We start from the raw sequence: 25,034 nt of genomic DNA, 5'->3' as shown, positions 1-25,034 counted from the left end.
TGAAGTGAATCTTCCATAGGCTGACTTTGTGAGCCTGAATTTCCTGTCTGAGTTTCTAAAAAGCTGGTCCTGGGACTAGAGGAACATCTGGTGGGTACTGCCATTACTATTTAGATACCCAGGGGAAGAATTTCTAATTTTATATGAAAATGTCAAAGATTTCGATTGCAGTAACTAACAGCAAGAAGATGCAGTCCAAATGTGTGTTGTAAGAGAGCCAGAGTATTTACTGGAGCTTCCCATTGTTCAACTGGTTAATGGTTACTTAGGAAAGTATGCCTATTAAAGTGGCAGTTGTAATCATAATTGTGATGCAGGTAGACATAAGGGTGAGTCACAACCCTACTGAATTCATTTCCTGCTGTACACAGGGTAATAGGGATTGAAGTCTCAAATCTGGCTCATCCTTTCCACTTGGGTAGGCTGCTCACTGTAAAAAGTTTGATTTAGTTTCAGCTGCTTCTGGTAAGGTCACTTCAGTTGAATAGGGAACCCCAAAGCAGAGAAAGAAGCTTGCTGCTCAGTTTTCTTCTGTCAGTCAATCAATAAATCATATTTATTGAGAGCTTACTGTGTGCTGAACACTGTACTAAGCACTTGGAGTATAACACAACAATATTACAGACACATCTGGTGACAGACTCCTCATGGAAGGTAGAAGAGGAAGCAGTACAGCCAAATCTGTGTTTGTGTGTCCATGCACATATTTTCCAGATTTTTATTCCTTTTTTTCCTTTTTATCATAATATTTACCATCCTTGTCCAAACTGTTGTCATAGTACAGTTATCGATCGTATCTATTGAGTGCTTACTATGTGCAGAGAACTGTAATAATAATTATTATGACTGTATAGGTGGTTGCTATGTTCCAAGCACTGTTCTAAGCCCGGGGGTAAGTACAAAGTAATCAGGTCCCACGTGGGGCTCACAGTCTTCATCCCCATTTGACAGATGAGGGAATTGAGGCACAGAGAAGTGAAGTGCCTTGCCCAAGGTGACACGCAGACAAGTGGCGGAGCCAGGATGAGAATCCACGTCCTCTAATTCCCAAGCCCATGCTCTTTCCACTAAGCCATGCTGCTTCTCATGTACTAAGTGCTTGGGAGCACAATACAACAGAATTAGCAGACACATTCCTTGCCCACGACAAGTTTGCAGGCTTGCAATCTGTATTTCTGCGCCAGCTTCCTCACTTGTATTGCTGCCTCCAGCCTTGCCCCTTAAGTCTATATGAGGTCTGCTGCATAGATTAGCAATTAATCAATCAATAGTATTTATTGGGTGCTTACTCTTGGGAGGCTACACTACAAAAGAATTGGCAGACATGTTCCCTGAGTATAACGAGCTTACAGTCTAAAGAGGGAGAGAGACGTAAGTATTTTATAATGTGTAATTTGAAGGTATATACCTAAGATCATCTTCTTGAAGCATCACTCAACACATCTCAAAAACCTCCAATGCTCCCCATCCCCCTTTGCATCAAAGCTCACAATTGACTTCTCTCCACCAGCTCTTCCCACCATACGTATCCTTACTTTGCACCCTTTACTCCCGTGCTCACACACTTTGCTCTGCCTGAGCTCACCATCTATCTGTACTTCACTTTCTGCTCTCCTGTTCCACTCATTCTGGCAGTTTCCCACAGCCAGGAACTTCCGGTACTTACTACAGTGCCTGGCTCATAGTAAGCACTTAACAAATACCATTATTATTATTATTATTATTATTATTATTATTATTATTATTACTATTATTATTATTACATTGCCCAAGCTGTGAATGCTATTAATTCCTGGGTAGAGATACCTTAGAGTCGATCGAAGGAAAACAGAGAAGTGTTTTTCTCCTTGTCCCTATGCAGAATTTTTTTAGCCCTTCCAATGGCCAAAAAGAGGCTCCTCTTCGCAGAATTTGAAAAAACAAAAACAAGTATTAAATAAGGTCTTAGTGCTGAGAGGAAATTGTGATGACCATATACTTCCCCTGTTTAATAGTTGTGGGGAGAAGTAATTTAATTTTACAATAGCCAGCCCTCTTCTCAAGCCATGTTTTCCTCCCTCTCCAATTTGTCTGTGTTACACCTCCTTCCTGTAGTCCCTATTCAGTCTCCACATTCATACTCCTTTTCAACCATTTGTATCCTCCCTAGCACATGCAGAATCACCTTTCTTGCTTTTTTTCCCTCTCTCACTTGCCATATCACTGTTAATACCAGTCATATTCTAGTTGCCACAGATAAAGGCTTGAGAAAATACTGTGACATGAAGAGAAAAAGCACTTCAGTCTGTCTTTTGATCCCCATGACAAAAGAGCCATGCAAACTCCCCCAACCTTAGGACTGGCTTTGAACTCTGTGGCAGCCAAAAGCTGCGTGGTGGGATACAACCCAGGGTAGCAGTCTTCAAACTCTGGAACCCCTATTGGGGACCTAGGGGTTCGATAAAGATCCATCACCCCTTTGAAGGGGCTGATCTTGAATGAGGTAACTCCTTCCCACCCTATCTCCTATTCCAGACCAATTCCAGAAAATCTCCCTGATGATTTTGATTGGCTCAGGAAGGTAGTAGAGGTCTCCACAAAACCTGCCTCCTCTTTCTGCTGGCAATGGTCTGAGCAGATTGAAATCCTCATGGATGCTGTAGAATTGCCCCATCCCCTGAGATTGCCCTCGAATAGGACAAGCTGATTCAGCCTGGAGGCAGCCCCAAGTTTCTGGCTTAGTGGTAGCATGACCGGAGGAAGGTCCAGGCGAAGGGAGTAATTGTCCCACACTAAGGAAGGCCCCGAGATCAGCGTGGCCGTGAATCCTGTCATCAAGGGAACAGGTAGTAGCAATGGTGGGACCCTATTGCTTAACCATCCCCACAGCTGGGTGGCTTTGTGTATACTTATACAATAGACAATATACAATAGATATGTATACTTGTACATATCTATTCTATTTATTTTATTTTGTTAGTATCTTTGGTTTTGTTCTCTGTCTCCCCCTTTTAGACTGTGAGCCCACTGTTGGGTAGGGACTGTCTCTATATGTTGCCAACTTGGACTTCCCAAGCGCTTAATACAGTGCTCTGCACACAGTAAGCGCTCAATAAATATGATTGATTGATTGATTGATTTGTGACATCCCCAGGAAGCAGGTCCTTGAGGAAGAATCTGCTCTTCCTGCCACTCTCCTGAGTCAGTGGCTATTGTACCTCTGTCCTGTGGGAACCGCCCCCACACGCATTGCTTCATCGAAGTAGCCAAACTCGACTGCCCTGCCTGTTTGGGGAATCCAACTGAAAGAAAAAGGGGAGTTGGGATGTCAGAGATGGAGTAAGGAGGGTGTGCCTGTGCTCTAAATATCAATTTCAGGAGGCCTTTGCTTTGAAGCTAAAATAGTGTCTGGATTTCAGAACAAGTCAGAAGTCATGTTGCAGAACAAGAAATACAAGGGATTTAAATGGTGATTAATTTTGGTTTCTAAATGAAAAGGGTGCCATTGAAATGTTGGAATAATAGTAATGATAGTTATTAAGCACTTACTCCAAGCCAACCTCTGTGCTAAAACTAGGATAGATACTAGATCATCAGATCAGTCAGCCCGTTGGAATTACTGAGTGCTTACTGTGTGCAGACTCTACTAAGCACTGGGGAGAGTACAGCATAACAATATAACAGACGCATTCCCTACCCACAACGAGGTTACAGTCTAGAGGTCACAATTCCTTATCACACATGGGGAGAGTAGCTATGTTCTCCCCATTTTACAGATGAGAAAAATGAAGTACAGCAGGCCAGTAGCAGAGCTGTGTCTTGAGCCCAGATCCCCTAACTCCCCTATGCCTTTTCTATTGGACCACACTGCAGAGAGCAACCATGAAAGTTTGGACCCACTCTGTTATGTGAATCCTAGGACCATTTTTACTTATTGTCCAAAAAAAACAAATTGGATATTTTGGGTCGCTTTTTCTTTGAATGGGGGATGGAATGTATTTTCAGATTGTTATGCAGGCAAGTTGCCAATGAAATGACAATTAGTCATGAATGATTGATGTGGTAAACTGAGAATTCTTATCAAGCTAGATTATCAAAGTCCCCGTTAAAAACTGGCAGATCTGGTTCCTTGTGTGGAGTGAGATTTTCTTCTCTTCCTGTTGCTCCAGTGACATTGAAAAAAAGATTGCTTAACTCTATGCCTGAAAGAAGAGTGGGGAGTGGGGGTGTATGTGTGTTATACCAAGACAGAAAGTCATATATTATCGTCCATTCTACTGTACTATGCTAAGCAGCTATTTAACATTCGTGGTAGGATTGCTGCATTGGTTCTGTGACAGGACTATGACTAGTAGAAATTCTGAATAAAGTAGAATATTCCATGGGCAGTCAGCTAAGTGAGCAAAAATTTATAATCCAAGTGGTGGAAGGCACTAATCACTTCAAGAAACAGGCTGTTTGAAAAAGAAACCTCAAAAGTAAAAATGACATTTAAAAGAAAACAATGGCAGTGGAGGTTTTAGGTTGAAATCGGTGGGGCCTTCATTAACATAGATTAATTGTTGTGTCACCTTTTGCAACCTTGCAGGAGAAGTTACATCAGCATTTCCATTTATATACTAGTGTTCTAAAGCAATTATAAATTGCCTGCAAAAATTATTCCTATGATGAAGTAAGATCTGGGTTTGCTGTGCCAATTCTTTTTTTTTATCTGAATGCTTGGAAAAATCTATTTGGCATTTTAAAGTAAAATGTATGTGTCAGAAAGCTACCCTGTTCCAGTCTTTTGGGTAAACAAAATGCTGTCGGTGGGATATTTAGTGTGAATGTACTAAGCTGAGTACTGGCTCTCCAAAGGTCACCAGACACAATGAGACATTACAAATTGAGGGCGTGAGCTTCATATTCAGGGAGAAAGTTAACCAAGTAGGGGATGACATCAATGCGAACCTGCCTAGAAGCAACTAGGAATTCAAGAAGACTCCCCATTTTGTGAACCACTTTGGTGAGCCGTGAGTGCATCTCACAATGAGGAGTTAACCTGCATTCTTTTCCAGAGTTTTTGAAACCCATCTATCACCAGTTTCATTAATGCCTATTTTTTTTCTTAAATCTAGTGGGCATGTAGGTACCCGAAAGGTTGCCTTTTCTGCATCTGTTGAATAGAAGCTTTTAATCACCTGGAATTTTTAACCCTGGCTACTTTCCAGTGACTGATAGCATTACCGAGCCCATCAAGTTGGACCAGGCACCAATACCATATAAATCATCTCTGCCGCAGTTTGGAAAAGGACGTCTTCACTTGACTCTCCTCTCAAATCCTCAACTGCACAGAGTCTGAGGCAACTGTCCGGAAATAGTAAAACATTTATTACTGAGTTTGGGGGTTCCTTTGGGCATTTGGTATTCACCCTCACCCTCAGCCCCACAGCACAGATGTACACATCTATAAATTATTTTTGTATGTTAATGTCTGCCCCTCTAGACTGTAAGCTCATTGTGGACAGGGACGGTTACCAACCCTGTCATACTGAACTCACTCAAGTGCCTAGTACAGTGCTCTTGCACTCAGTAAGCGCTCAATAAATACCGTTGATTGATTGACTCCCTCTTCCCACCTTGAATCCACAGTAGATAGGCTTACATAGTTCATTGATTCTTAGAATTTAAGGTCCTAGTAAGCCTGTAATATGAACAAGGCTTTCCACAGCATTTTCCAAAAAGGAGAAGAGTCAATTAAATAGTGCCAACTGGCTTAGGAGCATCTTACTAAGCATCTTGTAGAGTACAATAGAGTTAGAAGACTTAATCTCTATCTTGGGGTTACAGTCTAATAGAGGAATTTGCAGTTTTGTGGGGTGCAAGGATATAGTTGTCCGGGTTGTAGGTGTTGAGCAATTCTGGGTCCTGGGGAATTTAACATGAAAGAGATGACAATAAGTTCTCACCAATAAGAGCCAATTTTTCTCCACTGGACAGTCCAACCAGGCGGGGCACATGAGCCCACTGTGGACAGGGAATGTATCTGTTGTTGTAGTCTACTCTCCCAAGGGCTTCGTACAGTGCTTTGCACACAGTAAGCACTCAATAAATAAGATTAAATGAATGACCTGAATTACTGTTTCTGAGTCTGTGGGTGACGAAGAGGCTAAAAATATAACAGCTTTAGCTTGATAGAGAATATCGTGGTCAGTGTTGTAGGCTTTCAGCTTAGTCCCTTCTTATTTTTCCCCCTCTAGACTGTAAGCTTCTTGTGCGCAGAAATCGCATTTGCCAACTCTACTTTACTGTATTCCCCCAAGTGTTTGGTAGAGAGAGCTGTACTCATGAAGCACTATTCAGGAAGCACTCAATAAATGTCATTGATTGAATCAGCAGATCTGTGAATTCTGAACCGCTGAGAAATCGGTAAGGCTGTGCTTGACGCAGCGGTAACGGCAGTGCTGAAAGGAAGGCAGGAGCAGCCTGAACTCGGCTCCAGTATAAGAAAAAGGCCCAGAATGGTGTTCGGGAGGCAGAGGGCTGGGGAATGGGCTGGCCCTTTGATCACTAGTAGCCACAGCCATGCCTCTCCCACTTTACTGAGTCTGCTTTGGTAGCTGTTTGGCCACCCTCCTCATCCTCCCTCCTCATCTTCCCATCCCACAAAAACCTGCTTGCTCAGCACCCCCACCCCCCCGTACGCCCTTGACCTCAGCCCCCCGAAAGCCCACTCTCACCAGAGGTGGGCAGAGGTCAGGGAAATGGGAGTCACTGATATTCTGGTTAAGATTTTTTTAAATCTTTTTGCTTTCAACACTGGTTGGCAGCTGTAACTATTTTCATTGCTCTCCTCTCAGCTACAAGGAACCTGAAACTTTGCTCCTCTAGCCACTGAACCCCACCGCTGTTTTGTGCTTGCTCTCGAGTCCTGATCTTTTATGTTGTGTTTGTGTTTTTTATTGTTTTATCTCTCCTTAAATAAATATGGTTGATTGAGGCCCCTCTACATCCCTTTTCTTAGACAGTGAACCCCCTGGGGCCCTTGGTCCATATCTAATTCTCAAAATGGTATTTTTTCCAGAGCTTAGTTAAGTGCTGGGCACACTGTAGGTGTTAGTAGGTGCTACTACTACTTTCTTAAACATTAGCTCCTTTCTGGGGCCAAGCAGATTTTCCTTTTTCATAACAAGCAGGAGAATCTGAACTGACCTTTTCTTTATCCTGTAACCATTCTGACAGTGTCAGAAGTATATGGAAACCCTCCTTATAAAATAAACAGGCAGATTTGTAAGGTGAAAGTCTTAAGCAAATATTTATAAAAGGCTGGTTTTGACTTCTAGAGTGTCTGAAATTCTGACAAGCCTAGCTTATCACGAAAGAAAGGTGACTCATTGGTGTTAAAGTCATCTCGTATTGGGCAGTGGATCAAGTTCATCAAAGTGATTTTCTCCAGGTTTTGTGATTTGGGGGAAATGCAGACCATTTTGGCACATGATATGTTCCTAGGAACAGGAGAGTCACTCGTGAAATTCAGTAGACCAGGAACGTGAGGAATCCCTATGGATAGGAGCAAGCAGCATAGCTTAGTGGATAGAGCATGGGCCTAGGAATTAGAAGGGCATACGTTCTAATTCCAGCTGTGTGACCTTGGGCAAGTCACTTAACTTCTCTGTGCCTCAGTTACCTCATCTATAAAATGGGAATTAAGACTGTGAGCCCTTTTTTGGGACAAAGACTGTGCCCCAACCCACTTATCTTGTAACTTAGTACCATGTCTGGCACATAGTGCTTAACAAATACTGTAAAAAGAGAATTATTTCCTCAAGTCTGTTCTCTAGTCCAGTCTTATTTTTGAGCTGTTCATTTCTGTGTTGGGGGGAATTTAAGTCTCAAGGCCCCTTTCCAACTATCCACCTTGTAATAACTTCCATTATTACATAGTTAATTGTAGTAATAACTCCCGTTAAATTCTGCCGGTCTTTGTCTTCCGTAATTGCATTAGGACTGTCTTAACAAATAGTGAGCATTGATGGTGTTTGATGTATCTTGCCAGCCGACTGTCCCATGATGGCACTATTACAGGAAATAGTTTCCACCCTCGGGTTTTGTTCTACAAAAACTCATGCTCCTTTTGTCTCTTCAACTCTTGAGTATCGTTTCAAAATAATTGTATGTTTGGCCATTTCTTTTACAAAGTACATCAATTTTTTTTTTGTAGTCAGTGTCCACCCTTCTTAGCATCTTTGGTAGGGCAGTCAAAATCGTGCAGACCAGATATTGTTTCCTCAGATTTCCAAACAGTTCTCCCCTAACCCCACATGCCAGTTGCTCTTTACAGTCATGCCCACTAAGGTCCCAGTTCTAAACCATGCGCGGGTATATCGTATGTCATCATCTCCTTTCGAGGCGAACTACTGCATTCTCTGGAAGCTGGCAAAAACCACTGGGGACGGGTGACATCTCAGGCCAGCAAGTTCTCTTTTAGGGCACGGAAACGCCAGGGTAACTGTAGCAGCAAGAAAGAGTTAATACCTTCAGGTAGGTCCTGTTAGGTTCCCAATGCCTCAGAGGCTCTGGCTGAATATGGAATAAGCATCTTTTCCCACTGTGATTTCCTGCTCTTTGAGGCATTATTGCTTGGAAATGAAAATTTCTCCATTTTTATTTTTGTGACTTTTCCCCAGAAGCAGTAGCTTATAGAAAATGATATTAAATGCCATATCATTTTATCTGCTCATTTATTCCAAACTTTCACTCAAAGTGTTTTTTTGCAAGTTTGATATTCTGAATTCAGTGTCACATGCCAAATAATAAATCCTGCAGAGGTTGACCATTATCTTCTTGACCCCTGATTTTTGAATTTGGGAGAATTTAAGTCATGAAGGCCATTTCCAGTTGTCCACCTTGGGCTGTTTCATTTAATAATAACTCTAAATTCTGCCTAGTTCCAAGAGAACATTTTTCCCCCTTCTGTTCCATTCTGAGTGAAGTTTTCTATGATTATGTGAACAAGAAAACTAGAATGTTCACCTCATCGTCTCAGAAAAGCTGTTTCATTGTAAATTTAAACTTTTAGATCTCTTAAGAAAGTACTTCTTAGCCAGTGGAATCAGGAACAGAAGCCCAACAGGGATTTTATGTCCCATTTCATGGCAGTTGCGAACCAAGTGGTTACTTTGTTACATTTTCATCTGCCTTAGCACAGTATGCTGGTTTGCCTTCCCAGACTGAGCCCTCTCCTTCCTCTCCCCATCCCCACCGCCTTACCTTGTTCCCCTCCCCACAGCACCTGTACATATGTATATATGTTTGTACATATTTATTACTCTATTTTATTTGTAAATATTTATTCTGTTTATTTTATTTTGTTAATATGTTTTGTTTTGTTCTCTGTATCCCCCTTCTAGACTGTGAGCCCACTGTTGGGTAGAGACTGTCTCTATATGTTGCCAACTTGTACTTCCCAAGCGCTTAGTACAGTGCTCTGCACACGATAAGAGCTCGATAAATACGATTGAGTGAATGAATGAAATGAATGGTGCTGTGGGCAGAGAATGTGTCTATTATATTGTTACAGTTTACTCTCCCAAGCACTTAGTACAGTGCTCTGCACACTGCTCAGTAAATACAATTGACTGCCTGACAAAGTGTATTTAACCGTAACAGAATACCTGGCACTATCAAAGTCTAGTTCATTCATTCATTCAATCATATTTATTGAGCACTTACTGTGTGCAGAGCACTGTACTAAGCGCTTGGGCAGTACAAGTTGGCAACATATGGAGACGGTCCCTACCCAACAGTGGGCTCACAGTCTAGAAGGGGGAGACAGAGCACAAAACAAAACATATTAACAAAATAAAATAAATAGAATATGTGCAAATAAAATAGAGTAATAAATACATACAAATATGTATACATATATACAGATACTGTGGGGAGGGGAAGGAGGTAAGGCGGTGGGGTGGGAGGGGGAAGAGGGGGAGAGGAAGGATGGGGCTCAGTCTGGGAAGGCCTCCTGGAGGAGGTGAGCTCTCAGTGGGGCCTTGAAGGGAGGAAGAGAGCTAGCTTGGCGGATGTGCGGAGGGAGGGCATTCCAGGCCCGGGGGAGGACGTGGGCCGGGGGTCGACGGCGAGACAGGCTAGAACGAGGCACAGTGAGGAGATTAGTGGCAGAGGAGCGGAGGTTGCGGGCTGGGCTAGAGAAGGAGAGAAGGGAGGTGAGGTAGGAGGGGGCGAGGTGATGGACAGCCTTGAAGCCCAGGGTGAGGAGTTTCTGCCTGATGCGTAGGTTGATTGGTAGCCACTGGAGATTTTTGAGGAGGGGAGTAACATGCCCAGAGCGTTTCTGGACAAAGGTAATCCGGGCAGCGGCGTGCAGTATGGATTGAAGAGGGGAGAGACAGGAGGATGGGAGATCGGAGAGGAGGCTGATACAGTAATCCATATGGGATAGGATGAGAGCTTGAACAAGCAGGGTAGTAGTTCGGCTGGAGAGGAAAGGGTGGATCTTGGTGATGTTGCAGAGGTGAGACCGGCAGGTTTTGGTGACGGCTTGGATGTGAGGGGTGAACGAGAGAACGGAGTCGAGGATGACACCAAAGTTCATTCAGTATTGGCTCCCCAGAGGGTTTACAGCAGTAAGCCCACAATAAGTAACTGTGGATTGATTGAAGGAGTGGCTAAGATTAGGCTTTTTAAAAATCTTGCTGAAGTTCTTTGCATTCCATCCGTGAGTCTGATTCATTGGTTATTTTATGGTGCTCAGGGTTGTTGTCCAAACATAAACCACCTAATGAGAAGAGAGCAAGTCATTGCTTAAGTGCTAATCCCTCTGTGTCCATAAGTCTTCGTCCATATGACCAATACATTCCTACACTTTCCAAGATATCTAAACGATTGTTGTCTAGTGGAAAAAGCGGATATCAATGAGTCAGTCAGTCATATTTGCTGACAACTCACTACATGCAGAGCACTGTACTAAGCTTTTAGGAGGGTACAGTGCAGTAGATTCATGGTCACGTTTGCTGCGTATTCAAAGCTTACAGTCTAGAGCAGGAGACAGACATTTAATATAAGTAATTTATTATATATAATTTAAATATATGTACATAAGTTCATTCATTCATTCAATCGTATTTATTGAGCTCTTACTGCGTGCAGAGCACTTTACTAAGCACTTGGGAAGTACAAGTTGGCATCATATAGAGGTGGTCCCTACCCAGCAATGGGCTCACAGTCTAGAAGGGGGAGACAGACAACAAAACAAAACGTGATCAGGTGTCAAGTCATCAGAATTAATAGAAGTAAAGCTAGAAGCACATCATTGACAAAATCAGTAGAAAATATGTACAAGTAAAATAAATAGAGTAATAAATCTGTACAAACACATATACAGGTGCTGTGGGGTGGGGAGGGGGAGAGGAAAAAGGGGGCTCAGTCTGGGAAGGCCTTCTGGTGGAGGTGAGCTCTCAGTAGGGCTTTGAAGGGAGGAAGAGAGCTAGCTTGGCAGATGTGCGGAGGGAGGGCATTCCAGGCCAGGGGGAGGACGTGGGCCGGGGATCAACGGCGGGACAGGCGAGAACGGGGCACAGTGAGGAAGTTAGCGGCAGGGGAGTAGAGGGTGCAGGCTGGGCTGGAGAAGGAGAGAAGGGAGGTGAAGTAGGCGGGGGCGAGGTGATGGACAGCCTTGAAGCCGAGAGTGAGGAGTTTTTCCTTGATGCGTAGGTTGACTGGTAGCCACTGGAGATTTTTGAGGAGGGGAGTAACATGCTCAGAGCGTTTCTGCACGAAGATGATCCAGGCAGCAGTGTGAAGTATAGACTGAAGTGGGGAGAGACAGGAGGATGGGAGATCAGAGAGGAGGCTGATGCAGTAATCCAGTCGGGATAGGATGAGAGATTGAACCAGCAAGATAGCGGTTTGGATGGAGAGCAATGGGTGGATCTTGGCGATGTTGCGGAGGTGAGACCGGCAGGTTTTGGTGACGGATTGGATGTCGAGGGTGAATGAGAGGACTGAGTTGAGGATGCCAAGGTTGTGGGCTTGTGAGACGGGAAGGATGGTAGTGCTGTCTACAGTGACAGGCAAGTCAGGGAGAGGGCAGGGCAAGTGTTGTGGGACTGGGACTAGGGAGAATATCAAATGTCCAGAGGTCACAGATCCAAATGCATTGATGATGCAGAAGGGAGAGCAAGCTGGAGGAAAAAGGATGTCATTGGAGGAGGCCTCTGGGCAGAGATGTGACCTTAACAATGCTTTGAAGATGGAGAGAGTGGTGGCCTGGCATATATGGAGTGGGAGGGAGTTGGCGGTGAGACAGATGAGATCAGAGCACAGTAGGGCTAGAGGAGCCAAGTGTGTGGACTGGGCTGTAGTATGAGATGAATGAGATGAGGTAGGGTGCGGCCAGCCGATTGAGTTATTTGAAGCTGATGGAAAGGAGCTGCTGTTTGATGCGGAGGTGGAAGGGCAGCCTTTGGAGGTTCTTGAGGAGTGGGGGGACATGGACTGGTTGTTTCTGTTGAAAAATGATCTGTGCAGCAAAGTAACATATGGACTGGAGTGGGGAGAGAGAGAAGAGGCTGGGAGATTGAAGAGTAGGCAGATGTAGGAGTCAAGAACAAGAATAATTCAAAATTGAGGCAAAATTCAAAGCCACCAAAGTGGGAAGTGGCCTGATCAAAACAGTAGATAAGAGGCTCCTTAGGATGATTGGAAGAGAAGGAAGCTGGTGAGGTGATCATAAAATGCCATTGGTAAATGACCAGCACTCTTCAACCCAGAGGTTTGTTGAGAGAACTGGGGAAAGCAGCCATGGCATTTGGCAAATGAATGTGGTGATAAAACGGAAAGGATAAGCAAGGGTGAGAAGGAATTCAGAGGCAGAGCTTTGATGGTGCCCTTAGAGTGACAGGCAGATCAGAGTGCCATGGTGTGACATCTCCAAGGGAGATAGGGGGGTTTCACCGGGTCAACCTAGCTGGCACTTGTATCGGAAACCGAGTGGAGGAAAGGTTATCTGACACATCCTTGCCAATCACTCTTTCCCCTTCTTTGGAACGATTCCCTCATCACTTATTCTAAGATTCTTCCCGATAGTAAGGGTTGATGATACCTAATAGGTTTGTGTTGGTGAAGGTTTGACTGTCTGTGGGATTATGGGCATATTTTCAAAGAGAATTGAGGAAATATTGAAAATAAAATTAGAGAAAGTTCATTCTTCTAAACACAGTAACATGCCAATGCGTTTCAAACACAACCCATTCATTAGATTTCCTTTGTACAGCCATGTTCTAATTATCCCTTTTTTCCTTAAATTCTACTTTCTTTTCCATTGTGTCATTTTGCTTTGTGTTCGCATATACAATAGGCCTTATTCACAAGGAGGTGGAGCTGCGAGCCAGAGCGAGGCTTGTAATGGCAGGGAAACCTAAACACAAGTAGAAATTAAGTAAATTCAACTACAAAAAAAAGTAAAGAAAATTGAACCCATTTTGCTTAGCCCAGCAGCCCGGGAGTGTATCATGATGGTAACTGCTTTTTCTTTCTTAGAATAAGAAAATACCGGGTGATTTTTTTTTTAATGATGAAATGGCATTGACTGAAAAGCAACACTAAGTTTATGCAGAAGCTAGAGAAGTTCCAGTTTTCAGCCGGTCCTTGGTATGTAGTGGACACCACCTGCTATTCTTTCTGGGAGGCACCAGTGTGGCTAGTGGCTTGAGGAGTTTTAACCAAGCCCTCTCTGCAGGCCTTCCGTGGGTTGAATAGGATTTGGGGTGGCTTTGAATGTTCAGGTCCCCTCTGAATGGCAGAGGCTAGTCCACACCCATGGACAGGTCCAGATCCTTGGTCCCGGAGCGAAACAAAACACAGAGACAGCTCTAGGACTATTTCAGGGGGTCCCAGGTCAGGGGCGGTCTCGAAAGTGTGGTCCGGCTCTTGACCACGACGCCGTTGGGATCTCCCACTGAGAACAATAGACGAATCTCGGTTCTCCAATGTCTGATCCCAATAACTTATGTGACGGAGTTGATTCTGGTGCTAGTGGTTTGTGCAGCGCCTCTTGTGCAGACTCATCCCTGCCAGTTGTGTTCCCACTATGGCCCAGAGTAGAAAAAACAAGTAGGCAGGGCAGCAACGCAGCACATTGTGAAATGGGCACAGAAGCTTTTGAGGTGTGAGACCCATTTAGGCCCAAAATGACTCCAGCCTGATACCAGTGCTTTGATGTAGAACCGTGACCCAGGAGGCGGGTGCCTTGGGAGCCATTGGGGTCTTCACCATACTACACCCCACAGGAACTGTTTTTATTCAGCTCTTTGTCCGTGCTGCTTCCGTGTCTACCCCAGCACTTAGAACAGTGCTTGGCACATAGTAAGCGCTTAACAAATACCATTATAATTATTATTATTCAAAGGAACTGCATCAACTACTGATTATAACATGCCCAGGCAGCCTCAGGTGACCGGGAGTGCCTGGTACTACCATATGCTGGGCCATCCCAGTGGGCCACATGGGTGGCAGAATGTCTGTTGTCAGAGTCATCATCATCATCATCAATCGTATTTATTGAGCGCTTACTGTGTGCAGAGCACTGTACTAAGCTCTTGGGAAGTACAAGTTGGCAACATATAGAGACAGTCCCTATCCAATAGTGGGCTCACAGTCTAAAAGGGGGAGACAGAGAACAAAACCAAACATACTGACAAAATAAAATAAATAGAATAGATATGTACAAGTAAAATAAATAGAGTAATAAATATGTACAAACATATATACAGGTGCTGTGGGGAAGGGAAGGAGGTAAGATGGGGGGGATGGAGAGGGGGATTTGCTGGATACTCTGGCTGGCAGTTGCCAAAAATCAGATACATTGCTAAAGAAGGCTACCTTTAACCGCTCTGGAGCTAGATCGTGGAGCGATTCATTTTACTTGCCTGTTTTCGTAGTGTTCAAAACTTGAAGGTGATAGATTGTTGGGATGGGGCCAATATCCGGTGTCCAGAGGCCACAGATCTAAGTGCAAAGTTGACGCAGAAGGGAGAGCGAGCAGGGGAGAAGAGGGCTTAACTGGGGAAGCCCTGTCGGAGATGTGATGTTAATAATGCTGTAATAATAACGATAATTTAATTTTATTTGTACATTAGGAATATAATAATAACAGTATTAATAGTTGTTGATGTGAATAGTGCTGTAATAGTAATAATCAGGTGGGAAGAGTGGTGGTCTGGTGTATAGAGAGGGGGAGGGAGTTTCAGACTACGGGAAAGACCTGGGAAAGGGGTAGGCAGCGAGATAGACGAGATTGGGGCACAGTGAGTGAGCTGTTGCTAGACAAGAGCGGAGTGCATGGGCTGGTCTGTAGTAGGCGACTAGTGAGGTGAGGTAGGGTGGACACTAAACCTTAATGTCATTCTCAGGGGTCACTCTTCTACATTCAGAATGTTATTTGTTGAAAACGTGGAATAAACAATCAATCAATCGTTTTTATTGAGCGCTTACTCTGTGCAGAGCACTGTACTAAGCGCTTAGGAAGTACAAGTTGGCAACACACAGAGATGGTCCCTACCCAACAGTGGGCTCAGTTCTAGCCAAGTAGGAAGGATAGCAGTGTTATCGTAGAACAGTTCTCGGCCCATAGCAGGTCGCAGTGCCTACTGTCACTGCTACTATGGCTGTATTTTTGGTCAGATCTTCTTTTCATAAAAATAGCAATCTTATTTCACCCTCTACCATTCATTCTGTTGTATTATTGAGCGCTCTCTGTGTGCAAAGCACTGTACTAAGAGCTTGGGAGAGTACAGTAGAACAACAAACAGACACATTCCTGCCCACAACAAGCTCACAGTCTACAGGGTATGAAGTCTAGAGTCTAGCACTCATTCCACTCAGAGAATCAGGCCTAATTTTGTATGTTTTGTGGAACCAGCAGATCTGTCCAGCCCTTAGTACAGTGCCTGGTACATAGTAAGCGCTTAACAAAAACCATTAAAAAAAAAAATCTCTTCTGGAATTGGAAAATGCTGCTTAGAACAGTCATGGCCAGACTTCTGTTGGGCTGTGTTAATCCCAATGAGATCTGCTATAGTACATCCTTCTGAAACATGAGCAAGAACGCTAGACTAAAAACACTAGACTAAAAGCATCTGTAAACTCACGCGCAGCTCATAGCATCTAATGCAAAGACGTAATTGTTCTTCAAGGAGCGGAGCATGTTATCTGGAGCGCTCAGTGACGCGGCACAAGCGGGCACGTGGACTTCCACTGCCAGCTGTGCCAGGCCACCGGGAGCAATGATTCAGTGAACTGCAGTGAGGGGAAATGTGCTAATTAGAACCTAGATGCTCTCATTTGCTGGCACATTCAGAGGGGCACAACTCTACCCAGTGACCTTGTCCGTGCTCTTCTGACTTCCTGCCAGCTGTGGCCCATCAGTCCGGGATAAATCCCGCACGGTGTCTGGCGTAACCATCTCCCGGACTCCTACAGATGCGTTTCCTAAAGCAGGAGGGAGAAAACTCCATCTGCGCGTCTTTCCGTCATTTCTAATAATACCGTGATTTTACTGCTGATTATAATTAGGGCCCTGCGTGGTTGTTTCAAACTGGTATTTACCGGCAGCGGCTCGTGGAAATCAATATCGGGGTTGTAGACCACGGGGAGGACGGTGCCTCGGGGCAGTTACAGAGTTAAGGCCAGCAGGAAGATGTCACCACCCTCTTTGCCCGGCCCCTCTTTCCGTACAATTCGCAGTAAAGTGACAGATACCGACTTGTCACTTTGCGAAAGTATTTTATCTCAGAAGGTCAGGAGAGAGATCTTGGCTCACAAGCACAAGACGTGAATGAAGTTGAAAATCATGAAGTGAAAGCAAAATAGGACTTCACATTATAACCCAGAGCAGAGAAGTAGAAGAAAATATGAGTCAGAATAATGTACTAATGATGATGATGATGACTATGGCTCTCATTAAGCGTTTATGCGTTCAATGCTTTGTTAGATACTAGGCTATGAGATTGGACATTCGAGAGGCTGTGAGGCCTCTGAGGTATGGAGATTGAGCCTGATTCCCATCTCAGGTATTCTTTCCCAGCACATAAGTGTCTTACTACCTCCTATTACTACTATTTTATCCCATTTTACAGATGAGGAAACTAAGGCCCAGAGAAGTGAAGCGACTTTCCCATAGTCAAACAGTAGGTCAGTGGCCACTCTGCGTATCATTTTGGGCTGCACTGATCTTAATTTTGCTTTGCGTTTTAACCATTAATTTAGCTTTACACTTGCTACCTCACTTGTCTCAATTTCCTTTCAGTTCATCTGGTAAAACTTGAAAGGGTGCAATTAGGAATTCTGGGAGAAATGATGAAACCCCTGGAACATAAAATATCAAACGACACAGACAACTGAATTTCTTAAATCCTTGTCTAATTTCAGGATTAAATGGTTGCTGCACTCTCGCTGTTGTAGTAAAATGTTAGATTGACAGCGTGACTGAAATTCTTAAACGTTCAAATATTTTAAAAATATGAAGCAACTGTGGGCTTTTGCCCCGGGGCGGAGGAAAGGAGGGAGAGGGGGGCTACTCAGGTAAGTGGTTGCAAACACCACAAGCGAATGGACCCAAGTTGGTGCGTGGATTTCAGAATAGCACCAAACGCAGCACCTCCCTCCCTGCGGTGGTAATTATTTTGCCTCACGGTGCCGAAATGATCTATTCCGATTAAAATGCAGTTGGGTTCTCATTTTTCGGTGGTAAATAGTATGCCTCATGGTGCCGAAATGATCTATTCCGATTAAAATGCAATTTAGTTCTCATTTTGCGGTGGTAAATAGTAACCCACTCTCCTCACTGTACCTCGCTCTCGCCTGTCCCGCCATCGACCTCCGGCCCACGTCATCCCCTGGGCCTGGAATGCCCTCCCTCTGCCCATCCGCCAAGCTAGCTCTCTTCCTCCCTTCAAGGCCCTGCTGAGAGCTCACCTCCTCCAGGAGGCCTTCCCAGACTGAGCCCCTTCTTTCCTCTCCCCTCGTCCCCCTCTCCATCCCCCCGTCTTACCTCCTTCCCTTCCCCGCAGCACCTGTATATATGTATATATGGTTGTACATATTTATTACTCTTTATTTATTTATTTATTTATTTTACTTGTACATTTCTATCCTACTTATTTTATTTTGTTGGTATGTTTGGTTCTGTTCTCTGTCTCCCCCTTTTAGACTGTGAGCCCACTGTTGGGTAGGGACTGTCTCTATGTGATGCCAATTTGTACTTCCCAAGCGCTTAGTACAGTGCTCTGCACATAGTAAGCGCTCAATAAATACGATTGATTGATTGATTGATTGATTAACTCTGCTACTGCCTGGTTCTTATTTCAGTCATTTCTGAACCATAGAGTAGTGTTCCCTCCACGTGGTGAAGCGGTGGCCGGGAGATGTTTGCTAAAGGAAGGCAACACCTGCCTCGCCTGACCCCGGGTAGGACAAACAAGCGGTTCAGACATCTCAGACACGCTGTTGCCCTCCTCGTCTAGTTCACTGTGGGCCTCCCCCAGGGGTGAGGTAACCCTTGGTTAGTTGGTTTTTCCTGATAGGGATGATGAGCAGCACCAAATGAACTTTCATGCCCAGCCCGGTATCCCCAACTGATCGCTGGTATTTATTGTATGCGTACTGTACGCAGAGCACTGTACTGAGCAATACAGCAGATTTGGTAGACTGTCTCCCAAGAGCTTACATTTCAGCGGTTTCAGTGGGTTGGGATTAAAAGGGCCCAGGCTTGAGGCTCCCAGAGCAGTTGACAGACAATAGCTTACCTCCCCACATCTTACCTCCTTCCCTTCCCCACAGCACCTCTATATATGTATATATGCATATTTATTACTCTATTTTACTTGTACATATCTATTCTATTTATTTTATTTTGTTAGTATGTTTGGTTTTGTTCTCTGTCTCCCCCTTCTAGACTGTGAGCCCACTGTTGAGTAGGGACTGTCTCTATATGTTGCCAACTTGGACTTCCCAAGCACTTAGTACAGTGCTCTGCACACAGTAAGCGCTCAATAAATACGATTGATTGATTGATTGATTGATTGATTGGTTTCAGTTCCTGACTAGCCTGGAGCCTTTAGGACCTCCAGCCTAGGACGGAAGATCCACAGGGTGGCCACTTTAAAGGCTCCTGACATTAGCCAGCCTCTCCCCACCAGCTGGCGCGGGCGAAAATGACTGATGCCAGTTCTCTGGGCTGAGGCTTCGGCGACACTATGGGATGCCCACGTATTGGGCTGAACTTTGGTTGCCATGGTTGGGGGAATAGACGGAAAGAGAATGAGTGTTTTGCAGGTAAATGTTAATGTTCAAGTGGTAATAAGGCCTTACGAGTTGAATAATGACCTGGACCATCCTCACTATGAAGAGAGTGGGAGGAACAGTGACTGCATAATCTAATTATCTCTGCTCACTTTGATTTATATGGATTCCCCAAAAAACCCACTTTTACTATATAATGCTGTAGCTACTAAGACTGTAAGCTCCTTGTGGGCAGGGATCGCATCTACCAACTCTGTTGCATTGCACTTTCCCAAGTTCTTAGTACAACGCTCTGCCCAGAGTAAGTGCTCAATAAATACCATTGATTGAAGTCCCTAAGCAGGAACACTTTTCCCTTTGCCTTAGCGGCAGTTCAGTGGTAACAGTCCTGAATAACCCTTTGCGTTGCTCAAAATCGAGAATTATGGTAAAACGGTTCATCTCTGTCCGGTTCCAGTGTAGATGCTTTCATGGAGGAATGGCAGGCCAGGAGCTGGAGCCGCTAAGCCCCGTCCGGTTCGCAAATCGAGCCCACTAATCCTCCTCCTCACTTTGTCTTTCGATCTTTAGCTTGTCAATGACCTGTTGGAGTTTTGCTTCTACACCTTTCGAGAGTCTCAGGCACTGAAAGTGGAGTTTCCGGCCATGCTGGTGGAGATCATCAGTGATCAGCTACCAAAGGTGGAGTCTGGAAATGCCAAGCCCCTCTACTTTCACAGGAAGTGAGAGAAAATGTCTTAATGGAAGAACTTTGCCTTAAGTTTCCCTGTGTTATTCCACACCCATGAAGGACCCAAGAAACCACATTTTTAAAACGTGTATTTCCCACTGGTTCAGCCGTTTTGAAAACCGTCAGTAATCACGTCAAGGGGTTGGGGACTCAAAAAGCCGTGTGACCTGGTCTTGGAGAGGCCAGGCTTGAGATGGAAGATTTTCCCCTCACTCCCACCGCTTAGAAAACGTTCCCGTTCCTCCGGATGAAAAGCCATATCTAGTCAATAACTCTTTGATTTTGATATTTTAACAGATGGAAGTTTTCAATATGCCATGTAGTTTCTGGTATCGTTTGCTTGTTTCAAAAGGGTTCAAGGACTAATGAACTTTTTAAAGCTTACCCTTGGTTTGCACATAAAACGTACAGTCGATATGGGGCATTACTGTTCTTTTCTTGTTTATAAAAAGACCCAAAAAAAAGAAAAAAAGGAAAAAAAAAACCCCAACAGCAGCAAACTATTCAAACTCCTAATGTGAATAACAGAACATTTGGTGTGGAATAATCTCGTCCCCTTCCTGGGGCATTTGCTTTCCCATGTTATCCATTGTCATCGACATTGTCCAGTGTCCAGTTCTTATTTAATTAAAATGGATAAGATGCTAAGACAAATGCCTCAGTTTCGATTTATAGTATCTATTGTGCTGGCTTTACAAATAATTTTTCGCAGTCTTTTGCTGTACATTACTGTATGTATAAATTGTGAAGGCCCTGAACTAAGATGTAAGGAACTTTTGTAAATGAGACACACACACTCGCACACACGCACACACACACACACACAGATCTTTAATGGTTAATAGGATGAATGGAAAAGTATTTTTGAAAGAATTCTATTTTGCTGGAGACTATTTAAGTACTATCTTTGTCTAAACAAACAAGGTAATTTTTTTTTGTAAAGTAAAAATGTTCTGCATGCATAATGAACCGTTTACAGTGTATTTAAGAAGGGGAAAGCTGTGCCTTTTTTAGCATCCTATCTAATTTACCATTTTACAGGAGCTGTTGTAAATAACCTCACCGTTGTGTTTAAGCCTTTCTACTCTTCCGTACTTTTTTTTTTTTCCTTCCGTCTGCTGCTTGCAAGTGTACGTGACTTGAGCACGTTTGAGGATTTCTGCTTCCTACTTCTGTACGGAGCTCCCCTTTGTTGTGTTTGCAGCTCAGTGAGGGATTCGTTTCAACCCGACACAGGAAGCCAGGGGGCTGGTGCAGAAATGGTGGCAGCCTTAGGAAGCGGGGAGAGGACCTGCTTCTTCTCCCTTCAGCTCAAGAGGCAAAGCTGGACTGGGGCAGAACTGGTTCCAACTCGGCTCTGATTTTTTTTCCTTTCCTTGGGAGGCGGCGATGCCACCCTGGAAGGAACCCATCTGGGTTCCGTCCAGGGGCGGGAGGCCGTTAGGGAGCTTGCACTGGGAGAGGATTTTGACAGGTAGGAGTTGTTAAGTGGAAGGGGGCCAACACTGGCCGAGAACTGCGGAGTTTGGGCTCCATTTTCCCATCACGAGTCGCTGAAAAACCATTGAAGCCTTGGAGAGAAAACTGCAGCATCGTGAGAGCGGGGAGCACGTTAACTCACTCTCTTATACTCTCCCACGCGCTTAGCGCAAGGCTGCGCACATAGCAGACCTTCAACCACTACCAACTGACCGGTTGGCCTGAGTTAAATTCGACTCCGTTGACTTTGGTTTGAGCACAGGTGTCTTTTAAAAACTCTCCGCAGGGCCCGAAACCAAACGGTGCATCTTTTTGCGAAGAAGCCATTTTTAAGCAAAATTCACATTCAAAGGGTTTTAGAAGGAAGCTAAACAGGGCTGGGGGATGTCACGATCACCGTAAACGACGCGGTTAATCGTTGTCATAACTTGAAATGGCAGTGTGGTCCAAGACCGGGTTCTGAATTCAACCCGGTTGCCCAGTGGCCAGCGAGACTGGAACACGGTGACCAGGCTGCAGCCGCCTCCCCGGGGTGTCTTCATCACTGACCCAAGGTTGGCGGTGAGACAGCACGAGGTCTACATTACACTACTCTGTCTTCTTTAAATGGCACCTACCCTCCTCGGTGGGAAAATGCTGAAGAGCTGGACTCGCGAGAGTTTTCTCATGATTTGCAACTTCCGGACTTTAATTTATAGATAAATGCAGTCAACTGACACGCACAGCAATATGAAAGCCACACTTCAGAGGTGATAAATACACAGCATGCAGGCTGGGGGGGTTCTGGAAAAGAAATGTTCATAAATGCATCTTTTAGTTGAGACTTAATAATTAAGGATTGAAATTTCAACTTAACCGGGATGGGAGGAATACAGTCTGCATCAGCTTTTTGTATTAACAAAGTTACTGGCTCTTTTTATGTCTCCAGGTAACTTTGCTTGATTAAATAGCAAAGCCATATTCTAAACTTCACTGTTGAATGCTTGTTCTGGTCCAAATTGTCGTCTGTTTGCTCTTATTTTTGTACCATATTGCTCTGGAAATCTTGGTTTGGTACAATTCATATTTCACTGAAACTTCTTCATAGAATTAAAAACCACACTAAAATAGTTTAAAAAAAAGCAATTTATATCTTTATGCAAAAACGTATGTCTGTCTTTGCAAATGACTGTAAGCAGATTACAATAAATCCTTTACTTTAATCACCTGTTGTTTTGGAAACAGTTCATTTGACTTGTGTAGCACCGGAACAATCGGCCACCAGTTCCCATCTGGGTTTCAGCGTTACGTCGTCCAAGCCGAGCAAATGTCGGGGGGGGGGTAGCAAACTGGTCCGTTTATGGGACTGTATTTTGTTCCTGCTCTAGCTCAACCCGCTCCCTGTTTTCCATCTTTCTCCTGTGGCCTCCTGCTGTGGCTCTGGCCCATCTGGGGCTGGGATGGGGCTTTTCCAACGTATGGATGGATTAGGTCGCCTCAAAATTGCTTTCCAACATGGACCACGGAGCTTTCCCAAATGCCGTGAGCGCGAGAAGCAAAGATCTGCAGATTTGGAACTTGCTGAGAAACGGACGTTTCATCTCCCATAGAACAGGAAGTTTCATTAAGTTTCCAAACCACATTTTTTTTTTAACATTGATTGAAGGGTTGATTGTATTAATGGCCTACTTTTTGTTTCTATCTTCCTGCAACCAAGTAAACACAAAGTCATTTTCATTTCGATGCAGTAGATATTTTGGGAACTCATCGACAGAGGCATCACACTTACCGAAAGGGGAAAAGAACAATAATTGTGGCATTTGTTAAGCACAGATTGGACACGGTCCTTGCCCATGGGGTTCACAGTCTGAGAACGTATTTTAACCCCATTTTACAGATAAAGAAAGTGGGGCACAGAGAGGTTAAATGACTTGCCCCAGGTCATGCAGCAGGGATAGGGATGGAGTCACAATTAGGACCCAGGTGTCCTGATTCCTGGTCCTCTACTCTTTCCTCTAGATCACACTTTCTTCTGTCAAAAAAAGGCTAAAGTTTTGAATAACATCTTAAAACTTATTTGTACAAGTCAGTGATGAGCAAAGCTCAATTAATGGGTGGTGCTGAGGCATTTTGATGGAACTTACTGGCCTGGGCACTTTTAAATGTTCTGCTAGAGAACGGGTTCCTTTAAGAAGTAGTATGGCTTAGTGGATAGAACATGGTCACGGGAGTCAGAGAACCTGGGGTCTAATTTGCCTTATGTTTGCTGTGTGGCTTTGGGCAAGTCACTCAACTTTTCTGTGCCTCTGTTACCTCATCCATAAAATGGGGATAAAGACGGAGGGGACTGTCTCCAACCCGATTAGCTTGTATTGCCCGCAGTGTCTAGAACAGTGCCTGGCACATAGTAAATGCTTAACAAGTACTGTTGTTATTAGGAAGGAGAGTTTCCTTGAAGGTCCCTGACTAGAGAACAGGTTTTTGTCACGAAGGATGCTGTTGAGAGTTGAAGAATTATTAGTGATTCTTGGAAATGAAACTGCTACGCAAGAGGATATATACAGTAAAAATTATGCATAACGATGCAGTCATAATTAGGGGTTTGCTTCCGTATGGTTAAGTCTTTAAGTAAACAGAAAATATTGTTTGTCCTTTATGTTAATGTCAGCAAGAACGTACTTTCTGATAAATTGTGCAAATGTACACAGATTAAAATGGCTTTGATTGCAAGTATTTTGAGCACTCTAATTTCAACCCAGCCAACTGCTGGTGCAGCGATTTCCTTGGAAACAGGACCATGCCTTCGGCGATAAGCTAGATAGGAGAAATCAAAATGGGGGCAGCTCGGGCCACAGCTACCAGGCCACGGGAAACGAACAGGTGGTCAATGGCCTCAGTTCTCCATGGTCAGAGGGCCACATGAGTCGGTCAGTCCCGCTGGAGTTGTTGGATCTCGACCCCATGTCGTGCTGCTCGCTACTCTTTGTTGGGGACGGCAGCCAAATCCTTGAAACAGAGAGAGGGTTATGATTGCTCCATCAGAAAATTTCCTATCGCCCTCAGGAAGTGGAGAGACAGGAAACAGTGCTAAGCACTCAGTACGGTGTTATGCACACCATAAGCGCTCAGTCGATAGCATTGATTGGAATGTAAAGTACGTCGGAGGGGTGTGAAAATGGGGGTGGTGGGGGTAGATCATCATCATCATCATCAATTGTATTTATTGAGCGCTTACTGTGTGCAGAGCACTGTACTAAGCGCTTGGGAAGTACAAATTGGCAACACATACAGTCCCTACCCAACAGTGGGCTCACAGTCTAAAAGGGGAAGACAGAGAACAAAACCAAACATACTAACAAAATAAAATAAATAGAATAGATATGTACAAGTAAAATAGAGTAATAAATATGTACAAACATATATACAGGTATCTACATATATACAGGTGAGGGATGCTGCTGCAAAACCTGATTCCAGAAGGAAAAGACCTAGGCACTTGCCCAGAAAATGCCAAAGGTTGATTTAAGCATTCAGGTTCCTTTCATCCTCAGACACCCTCGCAGCCTTCGAC

General features: G+C 44.2%; 1 protein-coding gene across 4 annotated transcripts in view; it reads left to right on the top strand.

The window, feature by feature from the left end:
- The window catches only part of NR3C2 (nuclear receptor subfamily 3 group C member 2), a 258,117-nt gene extending 235,428 nt beyond the window's left edge, over window positions 1-22,689 (top strand). For all 4 annotated transcript variants that reach the window (XM_038754941.1, XM_038754939.1, XM_038754940.1 and 1 more), the window contains exon 9: window positions 19,846-22,689. In XM_038754941.1, the coding sequence (XP_038610869.1) occupies window positions 19,846-20,001 (156 nt within the window). In that variant the 3' untranslated portion in view covers window positions 20,002-22,689. The remainder of the gene's footprint in view (window positions 1-19,845) is intronic.
- The last annotated feature ends 2,345 nt before the right edge of the window (window positions 22,690-25,034 follow it).

Source organism: Tachyglossus aculeatus, chromosome 12 (genome assembly GCF_015852505.1).
Source record: "Tachyglossus aculeatus isolate mTacAcu1 chromosome 12, mTacAcu1.pri, whole genome shotgun sequence".
NCBI lineage: Eukaryota > Metazoa > Chordata > Mammalia > Monotremata > Tachyglossidae > Tachyglossus > Tachyglossus aculeatus.
The sequence above is the reverse complement of the archived record's forward strand: the minus strand, read 5'-3'. Positions and strand labels throughout refer to the sequence as shown.